This window comes from Octopus sinensis, linkage group LG4 (assembly GCF_006345805.1).
Source record: "Octopus sinensis linkage group LG4, ASM634580v1, whole genome shotgun sequence".
NCBI lineage: Eukaryota > Metazoa > Mollusca > Cephalopoda > Octopoda > Octopodidae > Octopus > Octopus sinensis.
This window is the reverse complement of record NC_043000.1, coordinates 11,471,170-11,485,109: the sequence shown is the minus strand read 5'-3', so window position 1 is coordinate 11,485,109 and position 13,940 is coordinate 11,471,170. Positions and strand designations below refer to the sequence as shown.

General features: G+C 39.8%; 1 protein-coding gene across 1 annotated transcript; it reads left to right on the top strand.

Annotated features, from left to right (window-relative positions):
• The first annotated feature begins 2,009 nt into the window (after positions 1-2,009).
• On the top strand, positions 2,010-2,885 carry LOC115210240. The gene has a single exon (XM_029778715.1). It carries the CDS (start codon positions 2,010-2,012, stop codon positions 2,883-2,885), a length of 876 nt encoding a protein of 291 aa, XP_029634575.1.
• Positions 2,886-13,940: the final 11,055 nt, after the last annotated feature.

Here is a 13,940-nt window from a genome sequence, read left to right as displayed (position 1 = left end):
TTTGAGCTTTAGGCACTGGAACAAAAGAAAAGCGACACAATTATCCAATCATATTTGGTCTTTAAGAGATAAAGGTGTCGATTATAACATACAATGGAAGATTTTGGCCAGATGTAAGCCCTATACTAACGGCAGCGGAAGGTGCGGTTTATGCGACATGGAGAGATGGCTTATCTGGAAAAGCAGCTTAGACCCTACCACATGTCTAAATACAAGGACAGAGCTTTTCGGATCATGCCCACATGTGACTAAATTTCTGTTACGTTTTTGGTCCCCTAAAGAAAACGGATAGATCATGCTTTCTGTGTTATGTCCCAAGAAGATTTTATATATTTTTATATATTTTTATATATTTTTATGTATTTTTATATAATTTTTATGACGAAAAATGCGAGCGATGTATAAGTACGCAGGCAAAGCAGAGTTATAACAGAGTAATTTCCCTTCATTTTTAACGGTATTTTTTCATAACGTTTTCAAATAGCCAGATAACCGAAGAGATGGTATTGTGGATTTCCACTTCGGCATCTGAAACTCAGAGTTTTATCTTGACTACCGAGTAATGTAACATATTGTATAGATAAATTTCCTCTATTTACATAATATTGAGGTCTCTTTCTTTCTTTGTTATCTTACCGTTTTATCAATATATATATATATATATATATATATATATATATATATAGTAAAGAAAAATAAGATGGCTAGCCATCTTATTTTTTCTTTACTATATACTGAACCTTACAAAGGTCCTGACAATTAATTTGTCGTATTTACATACCGAAGTTTACCGGTAAATAATTGTTGGTTACATGAAAAAACCACAGGAAAATTATTTACCATTTTTATTGCATTATATATATATATATATATATATATATATATATATATATATATATATATATATATATATATATATATATACATATATATATATAAGAAAAATGTTTGTCTTGTGTTTTGAACGGAAGAAGTAGAAGGATGAAATTTAGGTCGAAGTTTCGCGAATATGTTGATGGGACGGCAAAGATAAGAATTCTCTTATATCGAGACGGCAATGATAAGAATGCTCTTATCAGGATCAGGGTATAAAGTTACACTGTACCAAGGTCTGTAGGACTTGCCAGACCTACCTACATGCGTACACTACCCGAACATCTGACCAGAAAGTACAATCCCTCTGGCATCCCACACACATCTGTTCACCTCATAGTCTTGACCCAGAAAGAGGTTGTTTAAAAGCCCCACTTCTTCACGTGACGTCACTTCCTCTTGCTTCCGGTGCTGTCATTTCCCTTCATTCCTCTGTAAGAATTAGCACTTCCTTCTCAAAGCTTGGATTCGAAATCAGACCCAAGAATCATTGGTCGTAAAATACCAATGCACAAAAAGGCGCGAAATCAGAATCTCTTTGTTCTGACAAAAAATGATGGATCGTCTCCCTTCGACCTCTGACCCGAGCAGGTCAGGCGAAGTTTAACAGGACGACCAGCGACCTACTGTACGCAATAACACTCTTGCGGTATATCTATTTTTCTGGCTATTTGAGATGTTATAAATAGAACGGAGAAATAGGTATCTAGAGAGAACCCGAACCAACGTTTAAGAGAACGACACGCATTTATGAGGACGACGAAAGAATAATCAGAAAGGTGACTCTGTCATGCATGATTTACACACACGCACACACACGCACCATCAAACATATTCTGCTTTAATGTGTATCCTGTATTATGCATTCCTTTAATATGTATTATTTGCAACCACTATTTAATATGCATTTTGTACAAGCGATGTGTAACATTGCTTACAAATTGATGTAGTGATAATAAATCTTTAATTTATTACAAAGCACTTATGTATTTATTAATACATCCACGCATCCACTACATTTGGTGACCCCGTAAAACGAATCGCGCCTTCCCTGGAACCAGCTTCATCAACCGCGTCGAAGAATTACAGTTTGCACATCACCAGCAACGAAGCAACTGAAAATTCCGACAAAAACAATGAATCTCCCGGAACAAAACCCAGCGGCCAACATCGACATGGCATTCCAAGCGGCGATCTCGTTAAGAATTCCACCATTCTGGACCCACGACCCGACATTGTGGTTTCACCATATAGAGGCACAGTTTGCCTCTCACAGAATATCGAGCGATGCGGCTCGACTTTCTCACGTTATCAGTTCTCTGTCACCAGAAATAACGAACGTGATACGCGACCTTATCATGGCACCACCCGGTTCTGTTTCATATGAAGTTTTTAAAACCACGTTAATAAACAGAACCTCAGAATCCCAACAAAAAAGACTTCACCAGCTTCTGATATCGGAAGAATTGGGTGACAAAACGCCGTCCCAGCTTCTTCGGAGAATGAAACAGCTTCTCGGAGATGAGACGCTCCCAGAAAAAATCTTCAAGCAACTTTTTCTCCAGCGTCTGCCCTCCAATACCCAGGTTGTTCTCGCGTCCACCAGAGAAAACACATCCCTTGAAGAACTTGCGGAGCTAGCTGACAAAATAGCCGAAGTACCGCACAGATATCCAACGGTATCGACGGTGACGCCAGCCGCTCCCAGTACCAATCCTTTCCGTGCACAAACCAGTTCTTCAGAGATTTCGGATTTGCGTGCATTAATGACGCAGCAAGCTGCGCAAATACAAATTCTCACAGCCCAAATACAAGCCCTAAAGTTTAGTCCCCAGCGTCGAAGCACCAGCCGATCTCGACGAGATGGCAGACGGTCTCGAAGCCCCAGTGCTACCCGAAACTCACATGACACGTGTTGGTACCACCGAACATTCGGAACACGGGCACAAAAATGTACGGTACCGTGCTCGTTTTCCTCACCCAGTTCGGGAAACGGCACAGCCAGGAATTGAACGCGACGGAAATTCCTGGTTCGCACCCACACAGTCGCCTGTTTTTCGTTTGCGATCGTGTAACAGGCACGCGTTTCCTGGTTGACACAGGTGCGGAAGTCAGCATCATCCCAGTCTCCAACACTTCTGGAAAAAGAAAAGAGACATCAGTCTGTCTTCAGGCAGTCAACCATTCACCCATTCCAACCTACGGTGAACAGTCCCTAACATTAAACATAGGACTACGCCGCACATTTCAGTGGGTATTCGTCGTCGCTAAACTGCCGACCCCTATCTTAGGAGCCGATTTCCTGCATCATTTCGGTCTCCTGGTAGACATAAAGAACAGACGACTTGTCGACACCACCACCAAGCTTACTGTGCGCGGTATAGCCGCTCGAATGGACACAGTCAGCCCAACTGTAATGCTTACGACAACGACTCGTCACAGTTCCATCCTGAATGATTATCCAGATGTCGCCCGGCCAGTTTTTCATAACCAGCCGATAAAGCACGACGTTACCCACCACATCAAAACCAGCGGTCCACCTGTTGCTGCAAGGCCCAGAAGGTTACCACCTGATCGTCTCCAGGCCGTCAAGCGGGAATTCCAGCACATGCTCGACCTCGGAATCATCCGCGTTTCCAGCAGCAACTGGTCCTCGCCGATACACTGCGTCCCAAAAAAATCATCGACCGATTGGCGGGTTTGCGGCGATTATCGATCACTGAATAAAAGCACTATCAGTGATGCCTATCCGGTGCCTTTTCTTCAGGACTTTTCGAGCTCGCTGCATGGAGCTCGCATCTTTTCAAAAATCGACCTGGTGCGAGCATACAACCAAATCCCAGTCGAACCTGCAGACATCTCAAAGACAGCAGTGACTACACCTTTCGGAATGTTTGAATTCCTGCGTATGCCTTTCGGTTTACGAAACGCGGCACAGACATTCCAAAGGTTTATCGACATGGTGACTAGAGGTTTGCCTTTCGTCTATGCCTACATAGACGACATACTCGTGGCCAGTAACTCGGACGAAGAGCATAATCAACACCTTCACCTGCTATTCGGACGACTACGTCAATTTGGAATTGTTATCAACCCTACCAAATGTTTGTTCGGAGTTGTTTCCCTTCATTTTCTCGGCCATATAGTCGATAAAAATGGAATTCGTCCCCTTCCCGAGAAAGTCAAGGCCATCGTGGATTTTCCACCACCCACATCTCTCCGCAAATTAAGGGAATATCTCGGTCTAGCGAATTTCTATCGACGGTTCGTGCCCCACCTCGCTGAAATAGCGCAACCGCTCACGGATTTGCTACGTCAGCGAACCTGCAAAAACGCAGATATAGCTCTGACCGAAGATCAACTCGTTTCTTTCGCTGCCCTGAAAAAAGCGTTATCTAGCGCTACCATGTTGGTTTATCCAAAACCAGACGCCCCACGATGTTTACTCGTTGATGCATCCGATTCCGGAATCGGAGGTGTGCTACAACAGCTTGTTGACGGTATATGGCAACCGTTGTCTTTCTTTTCTAAGCGGTTAAAACCCGCGGAAACCAAATACAGCACATTCAGTCGGGAATTATTGGCGGCATACCTGGCCGTTAAGCATTTCCGTCATATGCTAGAAGGTACCAATTTTGCCATATATACCGACCACAAGCCATTAGTATACGCATTTAACACCAAACCGGATCGCCATTCGCCGAGAGAAATTCGTCACCTCGACTTCATATCGCAGTACACGACGGATATACGCCACATCAAAGGGACGACCAACGTGGCAGCCGATGCACTTTCACGTGCGCAGATCAATGCTATCCACACCACGTCTACAATTGATCTGGCACGTATAGCAGCTGACCAGGAGAATGACGAAGAACTTCTAAAGCTCCGGAATTCGTCATCTCTGAAATTTCAGCATGTTCCACTACCATCATCCACAGCCCATATTTGGTGTGATATTTCCACTGGTTACCAACGCCCTTATGTACCACAGAAATATCGTCGAGAAGTTTTCTCCGCTCTACATTCTCTGTCACATCCTGGTATTCGCTCCACTCAAAAGCTAATATCGACCCGTTTTGTGTGGACCAGTATCAACAAGGATATCAGAGAATGGACCAAGTGCTGTGTTGCGTGCCAAAAAGCGAAAATCCACCGGCACATAAAATCACCAATCGGTTCATTTTCGCAGCCCGATGCACGATTTCAGCACGTTCACATTGATATCGTTGGACCCCTGCCACCTTCGCAGAACTATTCATATTTGCTAACTTGCGTAGATAGGTTCTCGCGATGGCCCGAAGCCTGGCCCCTATCTGATATATCAGCAGAAACGGTCGCTAAAACGCTGATATCACAATGGGTTTCGCGTTTTGGCACACCCGCAACAATTACCACCGACAGAGGACGTCAGTTCGATTCCCACCTTTTCACCGAGCTGACTCGTCTCCTCGGGTGTAAACACACCCGCACTACAGCTTACCACCCTGCAGCAAATGGCATGGTGGAACGCTTTCACCGCCAACTCAAGGCATCTATAAAAGCAGCTCCAGACAGTTCTCACTGGTTGGAACATCTCCCTCTCATCCTCCTTGGAATTCGATCCACGATTAAGGAAGAACTGGGATATACTCCGGCCGAACTCGTTTATGGCACAACACTCACCTTACCTGGGCAGATGATCGAACCTGTTTCACAAAACTTCCCTGACCCACAACAATATGTGCACCGATTACGAACATCCATGTCGCAAGTATCACCCTCAGGCCCTAGACAACAGAACGTCGTTTCACGTGTCCCAAAAGATATCAACACATGGACTCATGTCTTCGTGAGGAATGATGGGATACCCTCTCAACTTCGACCACCATATTCCGGGCCCTACAAGGTCATCAAAAGAGAACCCAAGTATTTCGTCCTCGATATTGGAGGTAAACGAAATACGGTCTCGATTGATCGTTTAAAAAAAGCTTTCATCGAGGAGGACTTACATTCAGTCCCCTCTTTTCCTCAAACAGACTCGGCAACTCCAGCGAACACCACAGATGCTGCACAACCCCGACACACCAAATCAGGAAGAACAGTTCGATGGCCAGCAAGGTTTGTGCAAGTTTTTCGGGTAAGTTCTGAACTCCTAACGTATCCATCTTCCTAATGAACACATAACTGCATCACCCACCCAGAGAAATCAAAGAACATTTGTGTACGTAAAGAAAAAAAAAATGAAAACAAAAACTGTCTGTATGAACTTTTACGGAACATTTCAAAATCGAACTTTGCCGATGAACATTTCTTTCATTTTTGCATGTACATATTTTTTGTTTTCTTTTCAAAATGTTTGCTTTCTCATAAATATATTTTTTTGCTAACTGTATATCCACACACATTTACAAATCTTGTTCTCATGCGTGCTATCACTCGATTTTTTTTTTCGCCACTGAAAGATACCTTGTCTCTATTAGACCTCTAGTAGGTCGAGTAATCAATAGACGCACATCTCTTTCAACGCGCCAACATAATTCTGCCTGGGCACATATACATATTGCCCACCATATAGCACATACAAATTGTAAACCTTTCATCCATATTTTTATCGTTCAATGTGTAAAAAAAATTTTTTTCTACATGCACACAATCAAAAAAAAAAAAATAAATAAATAATAAAAATAATAATAATAATACATTTCCAATATCGTTCGATCTCTGTGGCTTTCTCACTAGAAGGGGGGTAGTGTAAGAATTAGCACTTCCTTCTCAAAGCTTGGATTCGAAATCAGACCCAAGAATCATTGGTCGTAAAATACCAATGCACAAAAAGGCGCGAAATCAGAATCTCTTTGTTCTGACAAAAAATGATGGATCGTCTCCCTTCGACCTCTGACCCGAGCAGGTCAGGCGAAGTTTAACAGGACGACCAGCGACCTACTGTACGCAATAACACTCTTGCGGTATATCTATTTTTCTGGCTATTTGAGATGTTATAAATAGAACGGAGAAATAGGTATCTAGAGAGAACCCGAACCAACGTTTAAGAGAACGACACGCATTTATGAGGACGACGAAAGAATAATCAGAAAGGTGACTCTGTCATGCATGATTTACACACACGCACACACACGCACCATCAAACATATTCTGCTTTAATGTGTATCCTGTATTATGCATTCCTTTAATATGTATTATTTGCAACCACTATTTAATATGCATTTTGTACAAGCGATGTGTAACATTGCTTACAAATTGATGTAGTGATAATAAATCTTTAATTTATTACAAAGCACTTATGTATTTATTAATACATCCACGCATCCACTACACCTCCACAGAATATCAATGTTACATTGAGTTGGGATTGATTCTTGCTGCTTTTATCTTTTGCTTTTGTTCTGATTTCGTCAGGGTTTTCTACTTCTCATAGATGCAACGAATCTTTTACAAAGACTCCGAAATCATAACTTATTAGTTATTAATCCGATTTTCTGTCTTATTAATCACCCATGTTTTTTCCCCTAAATCCAAATTCTTTCTCTCCCTCTATCTTAATCTTACACTTCTTTAATTGGTATTTTGTATTTCCTTCTCTCTCTCTCTCTCTCTCTCTCTCTTTACCTTCTCTAATCTTTCTCTCTTTTGCTCTGACACTCTCTTACTCCCACTCTTCCTCCACTTTTCCCTCTGTCTCTTTCTCTCCCTCCTACTCTCTCCCTATATCACATCATAACCTCCTCCTTTCTATTTATACTACTCTATCTTCCCTCACTTTCGCTTCTTCTTCTCTCTCTCTCTTTCTCTGTATCTCTCTCTTTCTATCTATCTATCTATCTATCTATCTCTCTTTCTCTTTCTATCTATCTATCTCTCTCTTTCTATCTATCTATCTATCTCTCTTTCTCTTTCTATCTATCTATCTATCTCTCACTCTCTCTCTCTCTTTACCTTCTCTAATCTTTCTCTCTTTTGCTCTGATACTCTCTTACTCTCTAACTCTCACTCTTCCTCCACTTTTCCCTCTGTCTCCTTCTCTCCCTCCTACTCTCTCCCTGTATCACATCATAACCTCCTCCTTTCTCTTTATACTACTCTATCTTCCCTCACTTTCGCTTCTTCTCTCTCTCTACCTTCTCTAATCCTTCTGTCTTTTGCTTTCAGACTCTCTCACTCTCTTACTCTCACTCTTCCTCCATTTTTCCCTCTGTCTCCTTCTCTCCCTCCTACTCTCTCCCTGTATCACATCATAACCTCCTCCTTTCTCTTTATACCACTCTATCTTCCCTCTCTTTCTTACATTCATTACGGATCAGTTAACTTTCTATTTGCAGGTTAGATTTCGGTTGAGTAGAAGATGGAATAGAAGTATTTTCGTTTTCAACGGTATAGGAACAAATTCTACATCGTGGTTCCAGAAAGACAAAGCCATTGTAACTCCATGGAAGGGCTGGGTTCTACAGAACCTTACTTTCAATGAGAAGTATATATTATCTTTTTACTTGTAATTAACATCTTTTAATTATTTTGTAATTGGTCTTTTGAACACTTTCATAATCAATAATTAAAAGGACAGTTTACAGATATAAACCAATTTGTGTCTCATTCGTAACAAACTCATTTCCTAAATTTCTAATCTAGAACCTCAGTCTTCTGACACCCCTTCTTTAATCCCCTTTTTTCCCAAAACCCACCTGTTTACACAAGTTGGAGTTGCATAGCAACTGTTTCGTCTTTTAAAGCTAAAAACACTACATTCTTTATTTTTTAAATATACAGGATTCCCGAGAACTACGTTAAGGGTACATGTGTCTGTGGAGTGCTCAGCCACTTGCACGCTAATTTCACGAGCAGGCTGTTCCATTGATCGGATCAACTGGAACCCTCGACGTCATAACTGACAGAGTGCCAATTACCACTTTATCCACCATAACTTTGTATAAATTTTTTTAATTAAAAATTTGGAACCTATGCTTTTAAGCTGGTCACTTTTTTCCCAAAACACATCTGTGTGACACAAGTTGGAGTTGCATAGCAACTGTTTCGTCTTTTAAAGCTAAAAACACTGCATTCTTTATTTTTAAAATGTACATGATTCCAAATGATAGAACAGGTGGGAGTCGATGGAATATCATGTCTTCTATTACAATCTCAAATAAGACTGTACTATCATTGGTCGATGTGGTTTGACATACACTCTGTCTAGGAAGGGAATATGACAGGATTGTCATGGCTGGAATGCCTTTGATATGCATAAGATCTGGTCATCAAATCTAAGTAGAGATTTCAAACTTAAAATCTTCAAAGCCACAGTCGAACCAATTCTACTATATGGCTCAGAAACCTGGACATTATCAAAGAAGCTTGAGCGGCGGTTGGATGGAACTTCATCATCTGAAAAAGATTTTCTAACTAGAAAGGGTATGGCCTGGTCAGCCTGTTATGATATGCATAAGATCTGGTCATCAAATCTAAGTAGAGATTTCAAACTTAAAATCTTCAAAGCCACAGTCAAACCAATTCTACTATATGGCTCAGAAATCTACGTTATCAAAGAAGCTTGAGCGGCGGTTGGATGGAACTTACACTTGCCTCCTTATGAGAGCTCAAAATCTCTCGTGGAAGCGTCATCCAACCAAAGTACAAATATATGGGAAATTACCACCTGTATCATCTCTTGTGAAAGGTAGAAGAGTCCAGTTTGCTGGACATTGTTGTAGAGCTGAAAACAAGGTAATTTCTACTCTTCTCCTCTGGAAGCCATCTGCTCGCGATACCAGAGGGCGCACACTCTCCTACCCTGTTGTAATCTCCAGGAATACAGGCATCCAGCAACAGGACCTCCGTAATGCTATGATGGACCGTGAATTCTGGCGTAACATAGTAAATTCCATTGTCTTGACCACGGTCGAACAATGATGATGATGATGCCTTTGATCCGCAGACCCCCCATGATCACAGCCGAACTGAAGCTGACTTAACAAGATCTGACTTACCCAAATTAGATGTCATTTCTACCTTCCATATCATGAATACGAAACCGGGTATAAAACACTCACTTATATCAGAGACGAAATGATGACCTCATTGATTTAATTAAACAGAATTGATTGTAAATACAATTCGTAAAAGTGTTAATTATAATGATTTTTATTAAATTTATCTAATTTATTTATTTAATTTATTTTTTATTTAATTTATTTTTATTTAATTTATTATTTTTTTAATTATTTATTTATTTTTATTAATTTATTATCTAATTTATTATTTATCATTTTTATTTAATTTATTATTTTTATTTAATTTATTATTTTTATTTAATCTATTTTTATTAAATTTATTTATTTAAGTTATTTATAATGATTTTTATTAAATTTATCAATTTTAATATATTAGTTTCAGTTACCCGTATTTTAGCATCAAGGGTTCTAACAAGACCACAATAGAAGCCAAAAGAATAAGTAGAAATAATGAAAAGTATGGTATTTCCATGAAAACTTTACTCAGAAGTATGTAATTATATCTTCTTTATTTGAATGCAAATGATTGTATGAGTGTGTCCGTGTGTCCATGTGTGTGAGCCTTGTGATCTTGCGCATCGCAAATGGATGCAGGTGAGGTCTCGCTCCAGTCTCGGAGATGGCAATGACTGTCATGAGATCTCATCCAATATGGCTCTGACTGCTAGTGTGGGGTGGGGGAAAAGAAGAGCAATGTGGAATTGAAAGGATTTTTTTTTGTTTCTGGGCTAGTCTGTCATGGTTCAATGGCTTTTTGGGACTGGTCTCAGAGGTCAGAATGGTGTGAGTGTGTGTGTCCCTGTGTGCATCTATATGTGTATGTGTGTGTGTGTGTATACATGTGTTTGTGTTTGTGTGTGGGAGCTGTTTTTGATTGGTACCAGAGTTTATTGTGGTGTGTGTAAATGTGTCTGTGTGTGTTTTATATTTGGTAGGTGTTTTCTATTTGGTATATATACACACACACATATATATATATATATATATATATATATATATATATATATATATAAATATATATATATATATATATATGTATGTATGTGTATGAAAGAGAGATAGTGTGTGTGTGTGTGTGTGTGTGCATGTGTATGTGTGAGAGAGAGAGTGTGTGTACAGAAGAAAAAGAGAGAAAGAGAGAGAGAGAGAGCTTGTTGCTAGAAGAGGTATCAGCTTCCTCAACTTCTTCTACCCTTTAACTTTAGTATCTATAACCAATGCAGCACCGATGAAACCACCAAGGAAATAAACCAGAAGAATCTTATCTAATGTAAGCCTATAATGAAAGAACTCAGCTAAAGTTCCTTCAGCTGCACAAAACTGGATTCCAGCCTGCAAAATAGCAGCCTGGTCCTATGATACAAACTTCCTGAATCTCCATCAAACTATCATATATATATATCTATATATCACGTGATCACGTGACCAACCGGGCTATCAGATGTTGTTACAGATCGCTGGTCACAATGCGCTTCGCATTGTTTTAGCCTTCAAATTACGCCACCCCGCTGGCTAAGCGAGCAGGCCAATATCTATATATATATATATATATATATATATAAAGCTGAAGTTGTCTGTGTGTGGCAGGTTTGGTAGCCTTCAACTAACACTATCTCCTCCAAGACCCTGCAGCACAAGTTGACCAAAATTGAGAGTATGATACAAGAAGGCTTGCTCTTCATTCCATAGAAGATAAAATTCAAATCGGACCATGTTAACACCAAAAATTATTTACATCAAAAAGGTGCTTTTTTTCTATGAAAATCCCTATTTTTTACGATTTTTTTGACTGCTGTGTTGCCATTTTTCGGTGTATTTCAACCAGAAAAATGTTCACTTAAAGAGAATAACAAGCTACATAATGCAAAATTTTTACTTTTCAAAAATTCCAATTCTAAAGGGTCAAAACAAACCCGAGCAATGCCGGGCGATACAGCTAGTTAAATTATATTTTGAATGCCAGCTTGAAAATGAGAAAGTTATTTTATTAAGTTCTTTGTAATTTTCAAAATTTTCAAAAATCTACGAAATTATGAATCAAGCATTTCTGCTACATTTTTCTGTCACATCAAAAGCAGAGATAAAGATCTGTTTACATTCTTATAATTTCCTAGATCTAAGGCTTTCGACTACTCTTTTACTCTTTTACTTGTTTCAGTCATTTGACTGCGGCCATGCTGCAGCACCACTTTTAGTCGAGCAAATCGACCCTGGGACTTATTCTTTGTAAGCCCAGTACTTATTCTATCGGTCTCCCTTGCTGAACCGCCAAGTGACAGGGACTCAAACACACCAGTATCGGTTGTCAAGCAATGCTAGGGGGACAAACACAGACACACACACACACACATATATACATACATACATAGGACAGGCTTCTTTGAGTTTCTGTCTACCAAATCCACTCGCAAGGCATTGGTCGGCCCGGGGCTATAGCAGAAGACACTTGCCCAAGATGCCACGCAGTGGGACTGAACCTGGAACCATGTGGTTGGTTAGCAAGCTACTTACCACACAGCCACTCCTACGCCTATAGTTAAATTTATTTTAGTACTTTTGACTCATGCTATGTTTGTATGTATATAATATAAATATATATGTGTGTGTATGTATGTATGCATGGATGGATGGATGGAGAGATAGATAGATAGATAGATAGATAGAGAGAGAGAGAGAGAGAGAGAGAGAGAGAGATAGAGAGAAAGATAGAGAGAGTGGTGGGGAGCCACATCCAAATGTTCAGGATGTAAATGATCTAAATGAATATTTAAACGTAAACCTATCCTGTCAAGTGGAAACCTATTTATAATTATACTTGCTTTCGCTAAACTTAGGATATATGTGACAAAAAATACCCCTGTCTGTCTGTCTGTGTGTGTGTGTGTCTGTTTCATCATCAGCAGTATTAGGTTTCGGCACTGTCATGGTATTAGCTGTCAGGAGGAAAGTAAAAAAAGTGTGACGTCAATCTGACGTCAATTAATAGATAAACAAACATAACAGAGAATAGAGAATTAATGTAAATATTGTAAATAACATAACAGAGAAGTTTAAGATCAGCTGTCCATGGGAACTCCTAAATACTGATAAACTTAGTCCACACAGCAGAGTTTATAGAAAAATTCCAGATGTGGAAACAAAGCTAAACTCAAGAGGCCTTGCAGGGAACTTGGCAAAGACTTAAAGTTTTAGGAAGTAGGAGAGAGGATAGGACTATGCTGTCATCAGGGAAATAGATGTACTCAATATGCAGGAAAGGAGTAGAGAGGGACTCCAGGTGCACAGAATGTATACTCAAGGCAAGGAGCTGGCAGAAATGTTAGCATGCTGGGCGAAATGCTAAGTGGTATTTCGTCTGTCTTTATGTTCTGAGTTCAAATTCTGCCGAGGTCGACTTTGCCTTTCATCCTTTCGAGGTCAATAAATTAAGTACCAGTTGCGTTCTGGGGTCGATCTAATTGACTTATTCCCTTTGTCTGTCTTTGTTTGTCCTCTCTATGTTTAGCCCCTTGTGGGCAATAAAGAAATAAAAATGTATACTGGGATCACAGGCCCACTGAGAGTGAATAAAGACTTTATGTGAGGCTAATGTACAACAATAATTAACCACTTTTTAAAGTTATTTTAACAGGTTTACTCTAGAAACTAAAGCCAACATTGGAAGTTACATTGTTTTGTATATGAATATGTCTATGCATACAAAGAGCCAGTGTGTTACAAAGGACCCATCCAACTGATGCAAGCATGAGAAAAAGAACATAAAACTTATGAGGTTCACACACACACACACACACAGAGGAATAGTTGCATGCTGATGTTCGAGAATTCAAAGTTAGATCTACAGAAGAATTAGAGAAGAAATTCCTGGTATGGAAGCGAGAACTGAGAGGATTTTAAGATAAATGTAGCAAAGACATAGGTTTTGTACTAAGTTGGAAACAAGACAGGATCCTGGTATCTTCTAGAAAGTAGTCTTGTTCAGTATGCAGAAACAGAGTAGGTATGAACTCCATACACTGTATCCAGTATAAGATATGGACATACAAAGAATGTAGTGGAGTG

What these genes read in the sequence shown, in the direction of transcription:
- LOC115210240 (XM_029778715.1), top strand. Translation starts at nt 2,010, where the DNA reads ATGAATCTCCCGGAACAAAACCCAGCGGCCAACATCGACATGGCATTC.